Source organism: Ailuropoda melanoleuca, chromosome 8 (assembly GCF_002007445.2).
Source record: "Ailuropoda melanoleuca isolate Jingjing chromosome 8, ASM200744v2, whole genome shotgun sequence".
Lineage (NCBI taxonomy): Eukaryota > Metazoa > Chordata > Mammalia > Carnivora > Ursidae > Ailuropoda > Ailuropoda melanoleuca.
The window spans coordinates 101,590,431-101,614,309 of NC_048225.1; the positions used below are offsets into that span (position 1 = coordinate 101,590,431).

At 44.2% G+C, this 23,879-nt stretch overlaps 1 protein-coding gene across 2 annotated transcripts in view; it reads left to right on the forward strand.

The window, feature by feature from the left end:
* The window catches only part of IPO9 (importin 9), a 55,483-nt gene extending 33,896 nt beyond the window's left edge, over positions 1-21,587 (forward strand). The window contains exons 15-24 of one of the 2 annotated variants that reach the window (XM_002914599.4): positions 9,822-10,048; positions 11,906-12,054; positions 12,573-12,701; positions 13,405-13,680; positions 13,942-14,108; positions 14,722-14,855; positions 15,525-15,647; positions 16,075-16,179; positions 16,398-16,474; positions 16,909-21,587. In XM_002914599.4, the coding sequence (XP_002914645.1) occupies positions 9,822-10,048; positions 11,906-12,054; positions 12,573-12,701; positions 13,405-13,680; positions 13,942-14,108; positions 14,722-14,855; positions 15,525-15,647; positions 16,075-16,179; positions 16,398-16,474; positions 16,909-17,019 (1,498 nt within the window). In that variant the 3' untranslated portion in view covers positions 17,020-21,587. Of the gene's footprint in view, positions 1-9,821; positions 10,049-11,905; positions 12,055-12,572; positions 12,702-13,404; positions 13,681-13,941; positions 14,109-14,721; positions 14,856-15,524; positions 15,648-16,074; positions 16,180-16,397; positions 16,475-16,908 lie in introns of those variants that run through there. The other variant, XM_034667029.1, reaches the window with a different exon arrangement.
* Positions 21,588-23,879: the final 2,292 nt, after the last annotated feature.

Here is a 23,879-nt window from a genome sequence, read left to right on the forward strand (position 1 = left end):
CCCGATTTTACCTCTCTTTTTTCACAGCTAATATACTAGTGGCTCAACTAGGCTTTTATTTATATTCCTACCAGGATCAGAGGGAGTATTGTTCTTGTAAGAAATATTTAAAATTCTAAACTTAAAGGTCTCAGCTGAATCCTAAAAACTACCTAAAATTCTAAAAGTACAAAATTCATCTTCTACTTACCAGTGCTCTCTTCTTACCTTTTGAAGCAGAGACTGAGATGCTGTACATTATTATATATGTCTTTAGAAAGCATTGAGGGGAAATAATTTATGCAGGATAGTTGAATAAGATGCCTCTCACCTGTATCCCTCCCTCAACAATAACTTGGCATCTATTGATGGACAGCATTGCCTTTGTGGGAGCTGTGAGACCCAGAGAGGAAACCCCAGTGCTGTCCAAGAACAAGGAGAGCCATTTTGAGAAGTCAGGCCCACACCCAGCAGCTGATGTATCAACCCTAGTCCTGGCTGTAGCCCCAGACACGGCTCCATGCCCTTGTGGGCTTGGCTACAGTCCCATTTGGCTTGGGTTCTATCACCGGCACCACACATCAAGTACCAACACCCGCTGTGTGTTGGAGAATAGGAATACAGACCTCAGTCCTAGCTGTAGACCCTGAAGTAGCCCATGAACTGGCTCCACCCCCTCTCAACTGTGGTCCAGGAACCCCCAGAGAACACAGATTTAGACGATCACCCAAGGATGAGAGAGCCTTTGTGTAAGTCCAGGAGTCCAGCAGAGAGATTCCAGCATAGCACTGGAGCCAAAGAAATCCAAGACTGGACACTTTAAAGGAGTCAGTAAAGACTGGAAGAAGTAACTGTTACTTCAGATGTGAAGACCTCAACACAAGAAAGACTTCAAGGAACATGAAAAATCAAGGAAATGTGACACCACAAAAGGAGCACAATAATTTTCCAGTAACTGACCCCAAACAGAGATATACCTGATAAAGAATCCAAAATAGCTGTTTTAAGAAGTCAGTGAGCTACAAGAAAACACAAAACACAATCCAGTGAAATCACAAAACTAATACATAAGCAAAATGAGAAGTTCAACAAAGAAATAGAAATCATGAAAAAGAACTAAGCAGAAATTCCAGAGATGAAGAATACAATGAATGAAATTTAAAAATACACAGAGACCATCGAAAGCAGAACAACTCAAGAGGAAGAAGAAAAGGTCCTGTGAAAGAGAAGACAGGACCTTTGAAATTATCCGCTCAAGTAGGGCAAAGAATAAGGAATGAAAAAAAATGAAAAACCTGTGTGCACTTTAGGATACCATTAAGAGAAACCATCTGAATTATTGGAGCTCCGGAAGGAGAAGAGAGGTAGAAGGGGGCAGAAAGCTTAAAGAAATAATGTCTGAGAACTTCCCAAATCTGAGGAGAGCTTATACATCCAAGTTCAGGAAGCTAGTATTTCACCCGAAAATTTCAATTCAAAGTGATCTTCTCCAACATACGTTATAATAAAACTATCAAATAGTTAAAAAAAAAAAAAAACTAAAATCAGATGACTTTTAAAGCAGCAAGAGAAAAACATTTGTCTCATATAAGAGAATCCCTATAAGACTACCAGCTGATTTTTGCAGCAGAAACCTTGCAGGCCAGGAGAGGGTGGAGTGGTATATTTAAAGTGCTGAAAGAAAAAACTGTCAGCCAAGAATATGCAGCAAAGATGTCCTTCAGGAATGAAGGCAAGATAAAGTCTCCCAAACAAAGCTGAGAGAATTCTTCACCAGTAGACCCACCTTACAAGAAATGCTGAAAGGAATTCTTCAAGCTAAAATGAAATTAATAATATGAAATATGCATCACACTGGTAAAGATAAGTATATAATCAAATTCAGAATACTCTAATACTGTAATCTGGCAGTGTGTTAACCACAACTCTAAAGGTTAAGGGACAAAGATATTGAAAATAACTAGCTAAATAATTTGTTAATGAATACACAATATAAAAACTTAAATTGTAACATCAAAAACATAAAAGGGGGGGCGCCTGGGTGGCACAGCGGTTAAGCGTCTGCCTTCGGCTCAGGGCGTGATCCCGGCCTTATGGGATCGAGCCCCACATCAGGCTCTTCTGCTGTGAGCCTGCTTCTTCCTCTCCCACTCCTCCTGCTTGTGTTCCCTCTCTCGCTGGCTGTCTCTATCTCTGTTGAATAAATAAATACAATCTTTAAAAAAAAATTAAAAAATTAAAAAAAAACATAAAAGGGAATAAAGAGTACAGCTTTTGTATACAAAGTTATCAGTGTGAAGTAAATAGACAACGTAATCAAAGCAATCCACGACGGGAAATCATAAATTCACAAAGACCACAAGAGAGGAAGAAAGAAACAAGGGAACTACAGAAGAGCCAGAAAACAGTAAGATGGTATTAGTAAGTACTTACTGATCAAAAATTACTTTTTTTTTTTTTTTTTAAAGTAGGCTCCATGCCTAGTGTGGAGCCAGCCCAGTGCACTGTTTGAACTCATGAGCCTGAGATCAAGACCTGAGCTGAGATCAGGAGTCGGATGCTTAACTGACTGAACCACTCAGGTGCCTTTCAAAAACTACTTTAACTGTAAATGGATTTAAATCTCTAATCAAGGGACGCCTGGGTGGCTCAGTTGGTTAAGCGTCTGCTTTCAGCTCAGGTCATAATCCCAGGGTGCTGGGATCGAGTCCTGTACCGGGCTCCCTGCTTAGCAGGGAGTCTGCTTCTCTCTCTCCCTCCACTCCTCCCCCTCCCTGGCTTGTGCTCTCTCTCTCTCTCTCAAATATATAAATAAAATTTTATTTAAAAATAAATAGGAGCGCCTGGGTGGTGCAGTCGTTAAGCGTCTGCCTTCAGCTCAGAGCGTGATCCCAGCGTTCTGGGATCGAGCCCCACATCAGGCTCCTCCGCTGGGAGCCTGCTGCTTCCTCTCCCACTCCCGCTGCTTGTGTTCCCTCTCTCACTGGCTGTTTCTGTCAAATAAATAAAATAAAATCTTTAAAATAAATAAATAAATAAACCTCTAATCAAAAGTCAAGTGTAGCCAAATGGATTTTTAAAAAAGACCCAACTTACATGCTGCTTTTATGAGACTCACTTCAGGATACACATGCTCAAAGTGAGGGGATGGAAAAGCTATTCCATGCAAGTGGAAACTAAAACAGAGCAAGGGTAGCTGTATTTTTATCAGATAAAATAGACTTTAGCTCAAAAGCTGTACAAGAGAGAGAGAAAAAGGCATTATGTAATGATAAAGGGGTCAGTTCATCAAAAAGATATAATATTTGTGGGGCGCCTGGGTGGCTCAGTCATTGGACGTCTGCCTTCAGCTCAGGGCATGATCCCAGCGTTCTGGGATCTAGCCCCACATCAGGCTCCTCCGCTGGAAGCCTGCTTCTTCCTCTCCCACTCCCCCTGCTTGTGTTCCCTCTCTCGCTGGCTGTCTCCCTCTGTCAAGTTAATAAATAAAATCTTAAAAAAAAAAAGATATAACATTTGTAAATATATACATTTGACATTGGGGCACCTAAATATATTAAGCAAATACTAACATCTGAATAATACAGTAATAGTAGGGGACTTTAATAACCCACTTTCAACAATGGATAGATCATCCAAACAGAAGTCAATAAGGAACTATTGGACGTGAATTATACTTTTGACTAAATGGACATAATAGACATATACAGAATGTCCTATCCAACAGCAGCAGAATGCATATTCTTCTCAAGCACGCACAAAACATCCTCCAGGAAAGGTCATGTGTTAGATCACAAAACTAGTCCTAGCAAACTTAAGAAGATTGAAATCATACCAACTATCTTTTCCAACCACAGTGAAATAATACTAGAAATTAATTACAGGAGGAAAACTAGAAAATTCACAATATGTGAAAATTAAACTCCTAAACGATCAGTGGGAAAAGAAATAAAAAAAAAATAGAAATATATCTTGAAAGAAACAAAAATGGAAACATAACGTACCAAAACTTAAGGGATGCAGCAAAACCAGTTTTAGGAGAGAAGTTTATAGAGATAAGTCTCTATATTAAGGGGAAAAAAAAGAAGATTCCAAACAACTTAACTTTATATCTCAGAAACTAGAAAAAGAAGAAACAAACTAAGCCCAAAGTTAATAATAGGAAGATTCGAACAAAAATAAATAGAGACAGAAAAACCATAGAAAAGACCAACAAATCTAAGAGCCGTGTTTTTTGAAAACACAAAACTGACAAACTCTAGCTAGGCTAAAAAGAAACGAGAGAAGACTCAAATATAAAATCAGAAATGAGGGGCACCAGAGTGGCTCAGTCGATCAAGCCTCTGACTCTTGGTTTCAGCTCAGGTCATGATCTCAGGGTCGTGAGATTGAGACCCAAGTTGGGCTTGGTGCTCAGTGGGGAGTCTGCTTGAGGATTCTCTCGGTCCCCCTCCCTCTGCCCCTCGAGGCCCTGCTTGCATGTGTGTGCGCTCCCTCTCTCTCTCTCTAAAATAAATAAATCTTTTTAAAAAATCAGAAATGAAAGAGGAGACATTATAACTGATATCACAGAAATTCAAAGGATCATAAGAGACTACTATGAACAATTATATGCCAACAAATTGGATAACCTAGAAGAAATGGAGAAATCCCTAGAAATATACAGCTTATCAAGACTGAATCGTGAAGAAATAGATAATCTAAGCTGACATTAACAAGGATATTGGATCAATAATCAAAAACTTCCCATAAAAGAAAAACCCAGGACCAGATGATTTCACTGGTGAATTCTACCAAACATTTAAAGAAAAATTAATACAAATCCTTGCTCAGACTTCTCCAAAAAACTAAAGAAGAAGGAGCACTTCCAAACTCATTTTATGAAGCCAGCATTACCCTGATACCAAAACCAGACAAAGACAGTACAGGAAAAGAAAACTATAGGCCAATATCCCTGATGAATATAGATGCAGAAATCCTCAACAAAATATGAGGAAACCAAATTCAACAGTACATTAAAAGGATCACAACTATGATCAGGTGGGATTTATCCCTCAGATATAAGGATAGTTCAACATATGTAAACCAACAAATGTGATATACCACTTAATAGAATGAAAGGTAAAAATGATAGGATCATCTCAATAGATTCAGGAAAAGCATTTGACAGAATTCAGTATCCACTCATGATAAAAACTTCTCAACACAGTTGGCGTAGTAGGAACACACCTTAACACAATAGAGACCAACTATGACAAACCCCGCAGCTAACATCTTACTGAACAGTCAACTCTGGAAGTTTTTCTTTTAAGACCAGGAATAAGACAAGGATGTCCACTCTCACCATTCCTATTCAACAAAGTAACGGAAGTTTTAGCTAAAGCAGTTAGGAAAGAAAAGACATCCAAATTGGAAAGAGAGACATAAAATTGTCTCTTTGCAGTTGACATGGTATTCTATATAGAAAACCCTAAAAACTCCACCAAAAAAACTGTTAGAACTAATTCAGTAAATTTACAGGATACAAAATATACAAAAAATCAGTTGCATTTCTAATAATGAACTTTGAGAAAATTTTAAAACAGTGCTATTTATAATTACATCAAAAACAATAAAATACCAAGAATAAATTTAAGTAGATGAAATATCTATACACTGAAGAGGTGCCTGGGTGGCTCAGTCAGTTAAGTGTCTGACTTCAGCTTGGGTCATGATTTCAGAGTCCTGGGGCTGAGCGGGGAGTCTGCTTACCCTCTCCGGCCCCTCCCCTCACTCATGCATGCTCTCTCTCTCTCTCTCTCTCTCTCTCAAATAAATAAAATCTTAAAAAAAAAAGGAGCAGAAAGTGGTTGCTGGAGGGTGGGGGTATAGGGAGAGGTTGATAAAAGGGTACACACTCTCCCCTATAAGATGAACAAAATGGGAGGATCTAATATAAAACTGATTATAGTTGGTAACACTGTATTTTATCATTGAAATTTGCTAAGAGAATAGAACCTAAATTTTCTCACACACAAGAAAAAATATATGACATGTTTGAAGTATTAACAAAAGGGATGAGGAGGACCTTTCACAGTGTATGTGTATATCAAATCACCGTAATATATACTTTACAATGTTACATGTAATTACAATGTTATAAGTAATTACAATGTTATATGTAATTATACCTCAATAAAGCTGAAAAAATTAAGTTAAAAATTTTAAGTTGATTATAAATTTATATTTTATAATCAGAAAAAATGGGAAGAAAACTTTAAAAAAATGTTAAGTCTCTGACTGCATGGGCAGGGATTTACTTGAAAGGTGAAGCAGATCGCTCTGGAAAGGTGACGAAAACTGCACACCAGGGAAAGGGACACTCATACATGTTTATAAAATTTTATATAATGTATCAAAGGCTAGATCCCTTGACCACATCTGTGGATCCCAGGTTAGAAAATGTCTGTGAGGGGCGCCTGGGTGGCTCAGCTGTTAAGCGTCTGCCTTCGGCTCAGGTCACAATCCCAGGGTCCTGGGATCGAGCCCTGCATCAGGCTCTCTACTCGGCAGGAAGCCTGCTTCTCCCTCTCACACTCCCCTTGCTTGTGTTCCCTCTCTCTCTCTGTCTCTCTCTGTCAATAAATAAATAAATCATAAAAAAGAAAAAGAAAAAAAGAAACTGTCTGTGAATGGATCCTAGCTATTCTTTTCATCACGGCCAAGATTCTCCAGTTGATCATTTCCCTATTCAGTTTCCCAACCAGTTGCAATCTGGCTTTATGTCCTTACCACATTACTGAAGCTCTTCTTTCTGATGTCACTAACAACCTTTTAATGGCCATCACACCCCCTTTGCTTTTCTTTTGCCCTGGTTTTAATTTATTCTTCCATGTCATAATTTATGTATCATTGCAAACTGCCCGAAATCATTTCTGAAACAAGATGTTGGTCAACAGATACTTCTACTTTTGTCATATTTCTCAGATCATAGTTACGCCAGCGTTCCCCAGAGCTCTAAATGAATATACCTTGCTACTCACCAGTACCAGGGCGGATAACACATCTACTACTGAGCTTACTGTTGACCGCCTCCAAGCCTGCTCTACCTATATTTAGAAAAAATCGGTACCTTTTTTTTTTTTTAAGAAATTGGTACCTTTAGGTCTTATACTTAAAAAGATTTTGTATCCCCTGTTTTAGTAAAAGTGGAGATCCCAGATCTCTGCCTTTTAGGTCTTGGCTCCTTAGCCTTTCATCTCTTCTCTCCTACCACAACTAGTCTAGCTTGTATTCTCAACTTCTTGTGCCTGAATTGCTGCCGTAGCTTCCTAATTGATGTCTCTGCTCCAGCCTCCACTACTGCGATCTGTAGTATTTTAGCTGCCTGACTGTTCTTTCTAAAAGAGAAACCTGATATTTTTGCTCCTGTAATGAAATTCTCATGGCTCCATTTGTGCTCTTCAAACTGAGATACAGGTACCCCAGAACAAAGTCCTAGTATGCCGAGTGATAGGTGAAGCCACAGGATAAATCTGTAGCATCTTCCTGGGGTTTCATTTTGCTTGAAGACTTTCGGGGAGGGCAAAGAAGGTAATGAGAGTAATTTATAAAAAAAAGTTTGAGATACACTGGCTTCCAGAATAAAGTCTAACCTTCCTTAGTGTGGCATACAAGATCCCATATGATCTAAGGAGATGATGTGATCTCCGTGATCTAACAGACTGTATAGTTTCAAGTTCGTCAGAAGAGCAGAGTAAGTATAAATCCCTAGAGTGGAGAAGCAGAGGGGAGGAGGCAGAGCACAATTGGGGACCAGTAGAGAGATGGATATAAAACCTAGTCTAAGGAGTTGAGAGCTGACCAAGGCCAGATGACAGATCAGCTCTTAAGGAAAAGTTAGCTCCAGAGCAAGGTAGAATTGAAAATCAAGATGTTATGGACCAAAAAACAAAAAGTCTGGGGCCCCTGGGTGGCTCAGTTTGTTAAGTGTCCGACTCGTGATTTCAGCTGAGGTCATGATCTCATGGGTTGTGGGATTTGCTTGTCCCTCTCCCTCTGCTCTTCCCTCCACTCTCCCACTCTCTCTGTCTCTCAAATAAGTAAATAAATATTTTTTAAAAATTCTATGGACAAATCTGAGAGATTAAAGCCCACAGTTTCACTGTTTATTATGGACCTTTGAACCCAGCATCCGACACAAGTAACATGGTTATAAACCACTTAAAAAAATTAGGAGAAACCATTTCTTGAGTACCTGGGGGGGGGGGCCTTGTTTCTGTACTAGGCTCTTTTAACATGGAGAAACAGCATTTTTATTGACTTTTATTGCCATTCTGAAGGTAAAAGTAAAGACTTAGTATGTCTTTAATAATTATATTTCATTGAACATGGTAAGCAGCACTCAGTAAATATTGATTGAATAACAGGTGAATAAGTTAACAGTATGTATAGAAAACTTTAACCCTACAAATAGTATACAAATTTTAGTACACAACTTTCTGTTGTACACAGATACTACAAATTTATTATTGCATGGAATGTTTGTACAAATTGATCTCATTTTAGGATGCAAAATACTCCAAAAAGTACAAAATTCTTATAATATGAAAGTTAAATAATCTCCTACTAAATAACAGTTGTATTGGAAAAGATGTTAAAAAAAACTGTAGCTATTGGGATGCCTGGGTGGCTCATTCGGTGAAGCGTCTGTCTTCAGCTCAGTCATGATCCCAGGGTCCTGGGATTGAGTCCCGCATCCGGCTCCTTGTTCAGCGAGGAGCCTGCTTCTCCCTCTGCCTGTCGCTCCCCCTGCCTTTACTCTCTCTCTCTCTTTCTCTGACAAATAAAATCTTTAAAACAAAACAAAAAAACAAAAAAAAACCCTATAACTATTTGGGGGCACCTGGGTGGCTTAGTCAGTTCAGCATCTGATGCTTTTTTTTTTTTTTTAAAGATTTCATTTATTTATCTGACAGCACAAGCAGACAGAGGGAAAGGGAAAAGCAGGCTCCCCACCAAGCAGAGAGCCCAACGTGGGCTCGATCCCAGGACTCTGGGATTATGACCTGAGCAGAAGGCAGATGCTTAACTGAGCCACCCAGGTGCCCCTGACTTTTTTTTTTTTTTAAGATTTATTTATTTATTGGAGAGAGCACGAGTGGGAAGGGCAGAGGGATAGAGAATCTGAAGCAGACTCCGTGCTGAGCCCAGAGCCTAATGCGGGGCTCGATCTCATGACCCTGAGGTCACTATCTGAACTGAAACCAGGAGTCAGACGCTCAACCGACTGAGCCATTCAGAGCCTCCCCCAATCCTGTTTTTGTTTGGTTTGTTTTTTTTTTTTAAGATTTATTTAAGGCATCTGACTTTTAATTTTGATCTCAGGGTCATGGGATTGAGCCCCTCATCAGGCTCTGTGCTCAGCGAGGAGTCTGCTTCTCCCTCTGCTCCTCCCCCCCTGCCCCGTCTCAAATAAATAAATTTTTTAAATCTTCAAAAAAAAAAAAGCTGTAACTATTTGAAAAATAACAGGAATATATATCAAAATCTGAAGGATGTGATTAAAGCAGTAATCTTAGGAATTACATTTAATTAACATCTTAATGTGAATATAATGATATGACAGAATGGGAGAGGGATGAAAGTTTAAAATAGCAAAAGACCAATGCAGAAATAAATTAGCATAGAGATGGTGGGGCTGATGTTTACAAAATATGCCCCAGAAAGAGTAAAAACTAACTCTACAAGTAAAAGCTACACATATAAATGCTGTAATTTGTGATATCGACTAGAAAAACCAGGAATTAAGGGATCCACTTGTGAGTAATTCTTTACTTCTCTCTCTCTCTCTCTCTCTCTAGTTATTGTGACCAACTAAAAGTCTCAGAGAGTACGCACGTGCTTCAGCCCTTCCTCCCCAGTATCCTGGACGGCTTAATTCACCTAGCAGCCCAGTTCAGCTCAGAGGTCCTCAACCTGGTGATGGAGACCCTGTGCATCGTTTGTACAGTAGACCCAGAGTTCACAGCAAGCATGGAAAGCAAAATCTGCCCCTTCACCATCGCTATTTTCCTGAAGTACAGTAATGGTATGCCACCAGGACTGTGCGTGGATGAGGGACACCAAAGGGAAGGTGGTGGCTGGTGAATTTGGGTGAAACTTTTCCTTGGGTCTGATGGTCTTTGGCGTCATAGAGCTACGGGAACACCACAAAGTGGAGTAGCTCTTCCTCTCACTCTCACCTGCAGTCAGAACTGGGGGAAAAGACAAGTGAAAGGTTAGCAGGCAAGAGGTACAATTCAGAACTTTAATGATTAAGTAAGAAATTGAGCAACTACATCAAAATCTTCCTAAAAGAAGAGGCCTACAGCTATAACGTAGAAAGTGAGATACCGAAGGAGGACATGCGAAGGGTCACAAACAATGGGGTTTGTCACATGGCTTTTGTAGTAGCAAAAATTTAGAAGTAATAAAAAAGATTAATTACATGTATTATATCCGTAAAGTAGAATACTGTGCAGCCTCTAAAAATCAAATTTGAAAGGAATAGATAAAGCCGTGGAAAAGTGCTCACATTATAAGAAGAGAATAGAGGGTTTTCCAAACTGCATAGAATATAATCCCAAGTTTGGGGTTTGTTTTAGACAAGAATTAATGTATAGATATGTACATAGAAAAGATATCAGGAGAAAATACATCAAAATATTAAGGGTAGGTCTCTCTCTAGGTGGTGGAATTCCAGATGTTTCTTTCCTTGAATACTTTCCTACATTTTAAGTTTTTCAGTAGTGAGTGTGCATTATTAACGACACTTTACTTGTGTAATGCTTCATTACCAGAAAAAATGCGGAGGATACTTGTTTTTGTAGAGGGAGTGTCAGTATTGAAATACAGGATATATAGAGGTAGGAGTTATATAATATGTTATACTAAACATTTTATTTGATTTGCTTTTTCACTTAAATTGTGTCCTGAAGGGGATGCCTGGGTGTCTCAGTTAAGCATCTGCCTTCGGCTCAGATCATGATCCCAGGGTCCTGGGTTTGAGTCCCACATTGGGGTGTCCTTGCTTAGCAGGGATCCTGCTTCTCCTGCCTGTCACTCCCCTTGCTTGTGCACACGCTCACTCGCTCGCTCTCTGACAAAATAAATAAACAAAATCTTTAAAAAAGTGTCCTGAAGAGGTTTCTACGTTGCACTCTTAGATATCTCATTCTTCTCAGCCATCACATAATATTCCATAAAATGGCTGTATCATAATTTGCCCATTCTGTTAATGCACATCTAGATTGTTGACAATTTTTTTCGAAGTACTGCTGCAGTGATCTTTTAACATGTATCTTAGTACACTGCACACTTTCTATTTTTTCCTGCTAGATTCAGGAGGAAATGTTTCTTAAATAGGTGAAATAGGTCAAGCCAAAGTTTCGTTTCTTCACAAGGCTCTGCCTTGTGGGTTTTGCCTTTTGTCTGGAAATGCCTTGGGAGTTCTTTCTTCTATCACGACTAACCCCTGGAAGATGTATATGATTCCTCTTCAACACGGGGAAACCTGGCAATGAGTGTTTGGCAATCTTTGAAATTTCATGTCTTCTTAACAAAGTAGCAGTGGGGATTTTTTTTTTCCTTACGCGTTTGGTTTCATAATCCAGATTTCATAAGAATCAAAGTCATTAAAAATTTGCCCTAGAAAAAGAGCCAAGTTTCACTTTAGGAGTAGCTATTACTGGCCAGTCTGACTTAAGAAACCATGCATGCTCTGGCTCTTGGAGATTTAGCATCTCTCCTGTTCCAGGTTATTCATACGGCCTCACCGGGTCCCAGGTATGTGATGTGTAAGCAAAGCAGAAGTTGTTAACTTAGGTCAGGGCCAAATGACAGGCATCATTCAGCCAAAAGCACATGCAGACCACTGGGGGTTTCTGTGTTGCCTTGTCCGCTTCAGATCCTGTCGTCGCCTCGCTGGCCCAGGATATCTTCAAGGAGCTGTCCCAGATTGAAGCCTGTCAGGGCCCAATGCAGATGAGGCTGATTCCCACTCTAGTGAGCATAATGCAGGCACCAGCGGACAAGATCCCCGCAGGGCTGTGTGCGGTAAGTGGTTACGGGGCACCGGTGTGGGGGGGGGGTGCGAAAGAGCGTGCACACGCTCTGCACATGTCACCTGTAGATCCCACCCAGTTGGCGGGCAACCAGTGGCATTAGAGATTCATGGGGTGATTTTCCTGGGCTACTTTGCCCACAGGACAGTGGGTGATTCTTGAGGCTTTAAGAAAATGGCTCTCCTTGTTGCCAAGTTGCCCTCGGTGAACTGAACAGAGTGCTGTTACTACGCAGCACCGCTGAGTATGTCCCCAGACTGTCCGCTCCACTGCCGTACACCGCCCACCCCCCATCCAAGCAAGCAGCGAGCTCTCAGGAGGAGGCTGAGAGCACTGTCTACATCTAATTATTCCTTTCCTTCAGAAACTTTCATTAATGAAAATTAATGAGCTTTCTTCGGGTTACTATGTTGTATCCATGCAGTAAGGATCTTGGTTGTTGGACACCCCCAACCCCCACCCTCGGGGCGGTTCTGATTCTTTTTTTTTTTTACCTCTTCTTTCCTTCAGACGGCCATAGATATCCTGACCACAGTAGTACGGAATACAAAGCCTCCCCTTTCCCAGCTCCTCATCTGCCAAGCTTTCCCTGCTGTGGCGCAGTGCACCCTTCACACAGATGACAACGCCACCATGCAGGTATCTGAGCCATGGTGACTAGAAAAAGGAAGATAGCTCCCTGGCTTTGGGCTTATAGTAGCCTGAGAAGGCTGACACAGTCTCATGCTTTTGAGATACAGGTCTCTCAAATCCATATTTAACCAAGGGACCCAGGAAGGGTCTAGACTGCAGAAGCCAAGCATTCTCTGCTTTGGTATCTCTTATAGAGTATGGATGCCAGACATCCTACCCATCTGTATCTGGGTATTGCTACTGTGGATGAGACTTGAAGCTATAAGAAAGTCTGTTCTGACTTAATAAAGGCAGCAAAGTGATAGGCCTTTGGAAGTCTCTAGGCAGACAGTGGTTCATATAGGTCTGTCTTTATTCCCATGAAGACCTATAGTGTCCATAATCACTGCTTACATCTTAAACATGTTTTTCCGGTACCAGAGGTAGATCTTTCTGGCTAAAACTTAGTGTACTTGGCCATTATCCCTTGTGACAGGAAATACGCATTTTTGAGATAGCTGATTAGCTAAAGCAAAGATTGTGTAGTGTATGGCTATATCCATAACAGTAAATTCCTGACTCCAGTAGTATGTGCCCACCACAAACCCTGGAGGCTCCTCACTCTTACGAGGCATACGCCTCTAAGGATAACATTTGCCTGTACAGACTGAGGGCCTCTGACATCTGTCCCCCCTGTTGCTGATCTCATTTGCCACCTTTGTCTCCCCAGAATGGTGGAGAGTGCTTGCGGGCTTATGTGTCCGTGACACTGGAGCAGGTGGCCCAGTGGCACGACGAGCAGGGCCACAATGGGCTGTGGTACGTGATGCAAGTGGTGAGCCAGCTCCTGGACCCCCGTACCTCTGAGTTCACTGCAGCCTTTGTGGGTCGCCTCGTCTCCACCCTCATCTCCAAGGCAGGGCGGGAGCTGGGGGAGAATCTGGACCAGATTCTTCGTGCCATCCTCAGTAAGATGCAGCAGGCAGAAACACTCAGTGTCATGCAGGTAAGAGGACAGTGGGGAGGTGGGCTTTCCCAACCTCCAGGTGGTAGAGACGGAAATCGATATACAGGTCCTGAGATATTTTACTTTGTCTTACTGTCCTTGCAGAACAGTTACGTAAAATCTGTCTATTCTGGCCCAAGAAATGTTGACAAGGAAATCTCCATGTTCTCTATTTCTTGACTGGCTGGCCCCATTCCCTCTCATCCCCAAGTCTCTGCAATTGGTTTCCCTGAAGCAGACGTCCTTCTTGTTCCCTCCTAGTCTCTGATCATGGTGTTCGCTCATCTGGTGCACACTCAGCTGGAACCCCTCTTGGAGTTCCTGTGCAGCCTCCCAGGACCTACTGGCAAACCTGCCCTGGAGTTTGTAATGGCTGAATGGACAAGCCGACAGCATCTGTTCTATGGACAATATGAGGGCAAAGTCAGGTAGGGCCCATCTTTCTTTTGTGGGCATTCTGCCCTCTCCTTGCCTTTCTTCTTTCCCTGACTGTTTCATTGATTTTTGCTCAACATGGCAAACTGCCCCTTGTATTCCCTTTTCCCTCTATTTCTTTATTGTTAATCGGTGTCTTTGAATAGCTGCCATCTTGAAATTTCCAAAACATGGTCGACAGAAGTACACCATATTTCTTTTTCCCCCCTCTGCTGGCTAGAGACGCTCCTCTGCCACAGACTTCACCAGCCAAGTACTGCTGGTGGCTTACTCGCCTTTATAAACCCAAGCCTTCTAACCCTGGCTCGCTAACTGCCTGTCCTAGACTTGCCTCCCACTGGTTCTCATCACCCCATTGCACCTGCCAGTGTGGCCAGCCATTGTGATCCTTGCCCACCCTAGCTTTGTTCAAGAAGTTCAAAACTCATTAGCCCATCTTCATGAACACTAAATCCCATTTTCAGCTAAGTTCTCTTATCTCTTCTAATTAGTTGTGAACAAAATTTTCACCAACTAAGAGAAGAGTCTTAGGACATAATTGCTTATCTCCTTGGAGTGAACTCTAGATGGGTTGCTGATTGACCCTTTTTGGCTCTTCCTTGCTAGCTCTGTGGCACTGTGTAAACTGCTCCAGCATGGCATCAATGCAGATGACAAACGGCTACAGGATATCCGCGTGAAGGGAGAGGAGATCTACAGCATGGATGAGGGCATCCGCACCCGCTCTAAGTCAGCCAAAAGTGGGTGATGCTGCTGCCCCTCCAGTCTCCTCCCTAGGGGCTAAGTGGGGTGGAAGGCAGGGATGTACTGTGATCTAGATTTCTAAAATATAATTGTTAGTGACGGCTTTGATAAAAAGAAACAAACTATAGGTAAAGGATCAGAACATACAGTCCCTTCTTGTTGCTGAAAATTGGCAAAAACAGTCTCAGGTACCCCAACTTCCAGCTTCATTCAGGGGCTGTGATACCCATTTCAACATGTCTCTGTTATCAGATTGCTTTTGGCCTGTGATCTCAGTGATCTCAGTAGGCAGCGAGTGCAAGGCTGCCGTCTTCAGCTGTAGCTTTATAATCAGCTATGCTGTTTCTCAAGCTGCAAGTCATGGGGACTGGAGTATCGCACTCTGTACAGCTACTTGGTGTCCAAGCTTTATTACCAGCAAAAACCTGTCTCCTTTAATTCCTGAACTCTCTTACCTGTCCTAATTTCTGAACTCTTAGAACACCAAGCAGAGTGAAGTTATTTAACTCTAAGTCGTTCTTTGGCAACTGGATGTGGTCTGGAATGGCGGAAAGTCTGAGGGCTGGTGAACTGTGTCTGGTGAGCAGTGCCGCAGGAGGACGGGGAGCACTGCCAGACGGGAGCCCACTGACCGTCTGCCTAGAAGCCTTTCCTTTCCTTTCCAGACCCTGAGCGCTGGACGAACATTCCTTTGCTGGTCAAGATCCTGAAGCTGATCATCAATGAGCTCTCCAACGTCATGGAGGCCAACGCCGCGCGCCAGGCCACTCCTGCAGAGTGGGGTCAAGGTGCACCAGGCTCACTCCCAGCAGACTTTTAGCCTGGCAGATCATGTTACAAATGTTCCAATTATCAGTTTGGCTTATTGAATCACTGGGGGTTTTTAATGTTGACTGCATGCCTGTCTTGTGGCTAGCACTGCCACACACGTGAAGAGCCGCTCCTCAAGTCTACCTCGTGAAATCGCTCGGAGGCTGGGGTGGGAGGCAGCCAGGAGGCAAGCTGCTTAGCCTTTCCTGATTGGTTTGTCTCAGGAGTTTCTCAGCCTTTTATCTACCCACCAGAACACCCTCAGTTCTTCCATTTAAACATTTTGGGAGGGCTTGGCCACAGGCCACGTTGCAAAAACCCTTGGGACCCTTCTGTTCTGGCCTGTTTGCATTTGGGAAGGGAAAACGTGTGAGCATGCTCCAGCTGCTTTTCCTCTCCAAGTAGATGACTCCAATGATATGTGGGAGGACCAGGAGGAGGACGAAGAGGAGGAAGAGGATGGTTTAGCTGGCCAGCTCTTATCTGACATTCTCGCTACAAGTAAATATGGTAAGCGGTTTGAGAAGAGGACAGCCATGCTAAGTTTACCTTTTCTGTGCACTGGTACCAAGAACTGGGTGCCAAAGAAAGGGGAGAGGTGGGCCCACAAGGGACGTTCCTTGGGCTCTTTGAGCCCTTCTACCCGAGCTATGTGGTGATGCCTCCCCATCTGAGGCACAAGCAGGGGCCTCTGCCCTGACCCTCTCTATGTTGGCTGTGTCTAACAGAGGAGGACTACTACGAGGATGATGAGGAAGATGACCCTGACGCCCTAAAGGACCCTCTCTATCAGATTGATCTGCAGGTGAGAGTGTCCGGAGAAGACAGGTGTCGTGCGAGTGACAGTGTCAGGAATATGGCCTCAAACCCATTCATAGTTCATCCTGGGAGCTTCAGGCCAGAGTTCCCGTCTTGCTGAGTCGTCAAGGGCTCTGGGTGGGCTGGGCCTTTGCACCTTAGTGTTACACCTGCCAGTATGGCAGTCCAGTTTCTTGCAACCTGGCTATCTTGTGAAGGTCCTTGGGTGGAATATGAGATCTGTTGGGAAAATTTCGTCTCTTTATGGAATTTAGGCTCTGAGTTGACCCTGAACTAGATCTCAGAATGTAGAAAGCCACCCCTCAGGATGTTGGCATTTGTCTAAAAGCCAGTGCTTCCTATACCACTTGGGGTTCTTGCCCTGCTACGGACGGTGAGCCTGGGAACCCTCAGCAATGCCACTCTTTTTCTGCCCTCCAGGCATATCTCACGGACTTCCTCTGCCAGTTCGCTCAGCAGCCCTGCTACATAATGTTCTCAGGCCACCTTAATGACAACGAGAGGCGGGTTCTGCAGACCATTGGCATCTAAGAAACGGAGACTTTCCACATCTGCTCCTCCTGGCCCAGCCACAAACCATTTTGCAGCCCTTAACTGGCCTCAAGATGTACTTTCTTTTCAACCTAGAGTGGCCTCCTGACTCGGCCCTTGACCTTTGCAGAGTGACACTGACAACTCAGACCAAGCTCACCAGTGCTGTCACTTAGGAATACTGGAACAAAGGACATTTCTCAAAGACCCCCTGAAGAGACTCCATCTCTAGAACCTTTTGCTCCCCATCTGTGCCCTCACTTCTGTTCCTAGAGTCCTCTGCTGGCCACTCCAGAAACATATTGCCCAGAAGGATTATGTGTTCATGGATTATTTTGCCCCATCTCAGGAGCACAGGAAGTCATGACCATTTATACTCTAAAACAGACCTGTTTACTTTCGTAGGACATCTGATGTGTTCAGATAGGAATACCCTTGAGAGATGATTCTGCTTTCTGCCCTCCACCACAGATGCTCTGGGTCCTCCATAGGAACGAGAGGGAGCAGCTACATTCTGAGCCCTCTGCAGTGACTTCTCCTTGTCTCCCTCCTACAACACTAAGGCTCCCCTGTCAAAGGAAGTCATCTTGTTTTTGCCTCATTGCATGACACGGCCCCTCCCCCCAAGCTATCCCTGTGTATACATGCACACGGACAAAATAAGCCAGACAGATGGCACCTTGGTTTTCCTTTTTTAGAAAAAAAAAATGGGAACCTTTTTTTACAAGTCCTCCTGACCCAACCATATTTAATATTCCTCTCCCACACGTCACCACACAGTCTGATATTCAAAGGTTACCCCCTCTCCCTCAGGAATCCTCTAAAGTGGTTAAGTTGTAGCCCTCAAATTTGCAATGTGTATTTTTCTAGGAGAGTAAAGTAATCTTTACAAATGAATTTAGTCCGCATGGTATAAGGTGTCCCAGCCTTCTGTTCCTTTTAGAAGGAAAATAAAAATAAGGGGAAAAGGATTAGGTGGAGCCATGTAGACACCCTAGTGTTTTAGCTCACCTAGCTCGAAATGATTCCTAGAGAACTAGTGTCGGCCAAGTATTTTTAAGGGCAGTCCCTTAATTTGGAATTTCAGTCTTCTGTGGGTTCAGAAAGTGAGTGAGGATAATAAGGGGAGGAAGGCAAAGCCCAGCATTCCCTTTTTTGATAGTGCCCACACTTGGTGCCCCAGTTTTAGTAGCTACAAAAGATTTCTTTAGGCTTGTGGTCCTGCAGACAAGAAATACAATATAAAGTGAATTTAAGTCTGTGTTCTCGAGGAAAGGGCCCCACTTGTGGGCCATGTACTGTACAGGACTGTTACGGAAGCCTGAGGATTTTGTAGCTAATAGTGATTTCACGCCACTAGGTGTCCCTGGAGTACAATTCCCACATCAGACCGAGTTGGGGAAAGTGTCTGTTAACATTAGTATCTTTGAAAAGCCTGAGGGCGTGTGCACAGCACGGTCTGCTCCCAGCCAGGTTCTGAGACTAGTAACTGCCCCTGCTGCTTCTGCCCTCCTGAGTTGGGAGAGTCGCTTATATTGGGGCAGTGAAAGGAGGTCTGGCCAATTGGTGCTCAGGAAAACCACAGTCAGCCTTAGAAACTCACTCCATAGTTGATCTCAAGGCAGTGCCAGTTGGTTACAGTGCTGAAGGTTCCAGGAGGCCAAATCAGCTTCTGATCGTGGCACAAAAGAATGGTCTCATGCCATTGGCACTGAATGGCTGAGTTTGGGAAGTCTTAGGGCTCCCACACATAGAATAATATAGGCCCCTTCTGGGCATGCTAATTAGAAAAGAGAGTCTGTATCTAGTGCCAAAAAAGGTCCTCTCTTGCTGATTTTTGGGGAGGACTGGAAAACTAGAGCCCTGAAGGAAAGGGTCTTCGTATCATCTGGGGGGGCCACCCTTGCCAACAGACTTACTGTTGTGGATGAGAGCAGGGGGTCTTGGACCCCTTGGTGTGCAGGCACTTCTGTGTTCCCACAGCATTTTCACATCATCCCATTTAACCTTTACAGCAGGTACACAGTGAATAATACACCCATTCTGCCGATGAGGAAGAAAGTTCAGAGACTATATCCAGCATCAGCAGGGAGAAAAAAGATCTGGTTGAGTCCAGTGGTATTGACAGAAAGTTGAACTCTAGCTCCGGTTTTGTCTCCTGTTCTTTTGGCCAAAGAACTACCTTGGGTCTGAAAAGATCCGGGCTAGCAGGTTGAAAGGAGCTGAAGGTCAAGATAAGATAAACAAGGGAATGAGAGAATGCTGGGCTGCTCTGAACTACTTCAGGTCTCCTGAGCCTGGTGAGTAACACCTAGGACACCAAGGGCTTTCCCAGCAGGGTGTTGGGCTCTTAGTGGAAAGAACTGAAGGGGAAATGGAAGACACAACCAGAAGATGGAGGAGGTGGAAGTCCAAGAACGGAAGGAAGCTGGTTGTGAGTTCCTGCCCGATCTGTGACAGATCAGGGTCTACAGACAGATGACTCAAGCTGATAAATAAGAATGTTGTAATCACTGGGGTTTAATATATGTTCATTATGAGTTCAGAGCAAGCGATGCCAAACTAGATTCGTCGTCTGATTTTGTTAACAGGTAACATCTGGGCACGGTAAAATCAAAGCATTAGGAGAAGAGAGAAGTTGGTTACTGGCCACCAACTCTCAGACTACAAACCGACTTATTGTGGAGTGGTTTATGCTGTGCCCCAGGGCTCTGTCCTTGGCCCCTCTTCTGATATTAATGACAGATGAGGGGCTTTTTAATGCCATAGCCATTCCAGAAGAGGATTTGAGGCCATTTACAAAAGAAACCGTACTAGATAGGAGAGTTGCTGATCAGATTTTTTTTTTAGGTGGGGGGAGGGGTTAGAAGGAGAGCGAGAATCCCAAGCCGGTTCCTTGGGGCTACATCTCTCAACCTTAGAATCATAACCTGAGCAGAAATCAAGTCAGATGCTTAACTGACTGAGCCACCCAGGTTCCCCTGCCGATCAGATTTTTAAATAACAGGAACCCCTGGGAAGGATGACAATTAAGGATTCAAACAAATACAAACTTTAAAAATAAGCAGAATTTAAAGATAAGGTTGTTTTCAAAACTCAGATTGATGAGTCCGAAGAGACAAGAATTACAGAGCACTGGGCTCTTGTTAACAATTCTGTGTGCCGGTAAGAAGTGTTCATGATGTCAGGAACTGTTAACGTGTCCTCACTAAACTCCAGTGCAGTCCTGGCTGGGGTAGTAGACACAGATTGTGTAAGATCATCTCAGTCCTCCGTGTCTGTCAGCAATCCTAGAGTGCTCAGTTCCATTATGGTGCTCAAACAGAAGGCTCCCTGACAGACGGCGAGCCCATCTGCAAGAGGAAAACCAAGAACTGGAGGACCAAAGCTGTGTTGGGGGGAAGAAGCTTGAAGGAGCTGAGAAGACTCAAGGAAAACAGGACACTGCTTTGGAAAATGAAAGGGTTGTCCAGTGAAAGACCTACTCTACTTCTCACGCCAGCCAAGCAGACCTATGGCCAAAAAGTAGATGATAAACTCAAAGCCAGTTTCTGGCCGCTATACGTTTATTCCGTTCAGCAAACACCAAACTGTTTTTCCATGCAAGGCCAGTGCTAGATTCTGGAGAAGCTTGGCCCTTTCCCTCAAGAAGCTAGTCCAGTAGGGGGTCAAAAATAATGCAACAGATGTGGGTAGTACTATGAGAGAAGTACTGGGGTCAATCCCCACTACCCAAAAGAGGAATGGTTAATGGTAACGGAGAAGAAGGCAGGCAGGGCTGCATGGAGAAGGTGACCCTTAAACTGAGCACTTGCGAGGTGGCTAACCACTGCTAAGGTTTCAGCAGCATTAAATGCCAATGACTGTTCCAAAGTGTTACTTGGGTTATCTCGTGTAGACCATCTCGTAACTACAAAGTGCATACTTCTGTTTACCCCATCTCCAGACTGGTGGAACTGAGGCACAGAGTTATTGAGTGTTACCTGCCAAAAGTCACAGCGAAGTGTGTGATTCTGATCCAAGTAGGTTTTGCACTTTCTGCCAGTTTTCTATCACCTCCCCTGTGTAGGACACTACAGAGAAAAGAATATCACGGAATAGGACTGCATTTTCACAGCTTATACACAGGTTGAAAGTATTGGAATTTATGGTTCAAAGGGCTCTTGGCCAGAAATCAGCTGGGAGAACAAGTGGAAGCCACATGGGGAGGGATCCTACAGGCCTTGCCCTCTTCCGGAAACAGGTCACTCACGAACTTTAGGCAGAGACGTGACATGATCAGGTTTGCATTTTGGAAAGCGTTCTGATGTCTGTCCAAACATGACTAGAAGGGGAGACTGAGGGCAGGAGTGCAGGTGAGAGCCCTGAGTAACAGGAGGAGATGCAGTGGAAGAGGTCAGACAGTGACAGGTTGACAAGGGAGAGTCCATGGGCCCTGATGGCGGGTGGAGAAAGGTCTTCCAGAAGTGACGGCTGACAGGGGCTCAGTCTGGACCTCCACCACACTTCCTCAGGATTCAGGTAGCAAAGCAGCCTAAAGTGATTGTTAATAAAGTTCTACCTTTTGTGAATTACTCATCTTTCTCTGCTGGATTGGTACAGGCTCCACGTTAGCCATCTAACAAGGACCCTCACATTCTCTTGTTTTGTTTTGGGGGGGGGGTTGTTTTATTATGTTTTGTTTTTTGAGTAGGTGAGAAATGTGTGGCATTACTCTTGTTTTCCTAAAATTGTGAATTACACTGGGTCTTTTGGACCTGTATGGTACACGACTTTATGGCAGATGTGCTGCAGGAAGAGAAAAGGAGGAAGCACTGGCCTGACCGGAAGGCCTAGGAAGTCCCTTCAAGTCTTGAGTTGCTCTAACTTGGCATGATTGCAGAGCCAGAAGGGGAGGAGGCAGGTGCGGTAAGTGACATCCCCTCTGATCCTTGGTTTCCATATTTGTAAAATGGAGAGCTAATACCTACCTCCGAGTTGTAGTTAGAATTAAAGATGACTTCACTGAAGCACTTCAAATGGGAGAGAGTGCTTCTCTCCGTGTCTCCCCCGCCCTCCAGGAGCTGGGAGCTATGTTTGGCTCCGTCTCCCTGACTCACTGGATCAGAATGACTCAGTTCAGTTTCACAGATGCTGCTGCTAAATTAGGGTCTCGGGGAGCCTTTGGGAGGCCAGCTCTGTGAGGAAGAGCTGTGGCACTGCCATCCTGCCTGGGAACAGGATAGAAACAGGTGGTGGCTGCAGCTCCTGCCTTCCACCTGCTAACCAGTTTTTCTGTGATGTTCTACATGATATTATAAGTTATCGATGTATTGGCTCGCTTTCACTAGGTTTTTTCCCCTCTCCTTATTCCAAGAACATAGCCCAAGTCTCTGCACTTCCTTGCCTTAGTTGCTTTTGCAGGGTGGAAAGCAGAGCAGCTTGAGGATAGCCATGCTTGTGGAGCCTCTGTAAGAGCTTGACAGCACTGAGATAAGGCTCAGGGTCACAGAGGAAGAAGGGAAGAGACAGAAAGGGGAGGGGTCCCAGAGGACAAAAAGCAGAAGTCCATGGGGCCTGAATGGTGGGGACCCTGCCCGGATCCTGGCAGAGCACTTGGGGACGGGAGGGCTTCCTAAGGAAGGGGCTGCGTGGAGTCCCTGGAGAGGCAAGCTGCTGGGCGCCAGGGCTCTGGGAATGGCGTCTGTGCCCGCGGCACCCAGGCCAGACTGCTGTACTTGCCCGCGCCTGGATGGCAGAGGACGAGGCCTGCAGGGCCCACCCTCAGTACTTTGCATTGTGTGAGGTCCCAGGACCTTCTTGTGATCCCAGAAGATAGATAATTCCCCACCACCCGGCAGGGTAGAGACTTGGTCTGATCTAACTGGATGGAAAGAAAAGCAACGTGGTGTTTCTCTTACACCTGCTTTTGTGATTGCGGATCCACGCCTGATCTCCTAGCCCTCCCTGGCTGGGCTCCCTTGCCTCATCCCTGACTCACGGAGCTTCGCTAGCAAGAGCACAGAAATATATGTGGAGGCAAGAGGGTTGGGTTCCTGCCCAAGCTCTGCTAGTGACGTGTTATGTGACCCTGAGTAAATTCTTTTTCCATTGAATGGGGAGAGAGAGAATGGGCCAGAGGGCCTCTGCCAGCTGACTTGAGGATTCTAGTGGGTTTGACTGAACCATAGTCCAGTACAAACGAGGAAGCCAGCCCAAAGGGAATAGGTGACTTCCCCAGGTTTGCAGAGCCAGTGACAGAGGGAACAGGATCCATGCTCTGGTTAGGGGTTCAGAGTGGGAATTCCAGAGCCAGACTGCTTGGGTTCGAATCCTGGCTCTTGCCATCTACCAGCTGCGTGACTTTGGGCAAGCTGCTTAAATTATCTGTACCTCCATCTCCTCATCCACAGAACAGGTGTCATATTGTTATCCGCATCAGGGACTCAATTCTGAGGATTAAAGTCAACACAATACTAAGCACTGCGGAGTGCTGGCTCATAGTAAGTAGTAATGGCAGCCATTAGTCTAATTCCAAGCCTAAAGCAACTCTCACTACCCCAACTTGTCTTTGCAGAGCCTATCACACCAGCAAAGGCCCTGTGCCTCTGTCGGTCCAACAGTTCCCACCTGTGCCACTGATTAACAGGGCTAGGCTGAAAACAGAGACCCCACTGCAGAAAGGACCGGCTGAGGCCCATGTCCCCAAACCCTTCCCAGGAGAGGGAGTGGGGATAAACAAGAGAGCTGTAAACAGAACCATCTTCCTTCCTTACCCTCAGATCCCAAAATAACACTTGTCTGCCCCCACCCTGCCCAGCTGGCAGAGGTGCAGTCTGAGTAAGGTGCCATTTAAAGATAACCTGGCCCTCCCTGTCTGC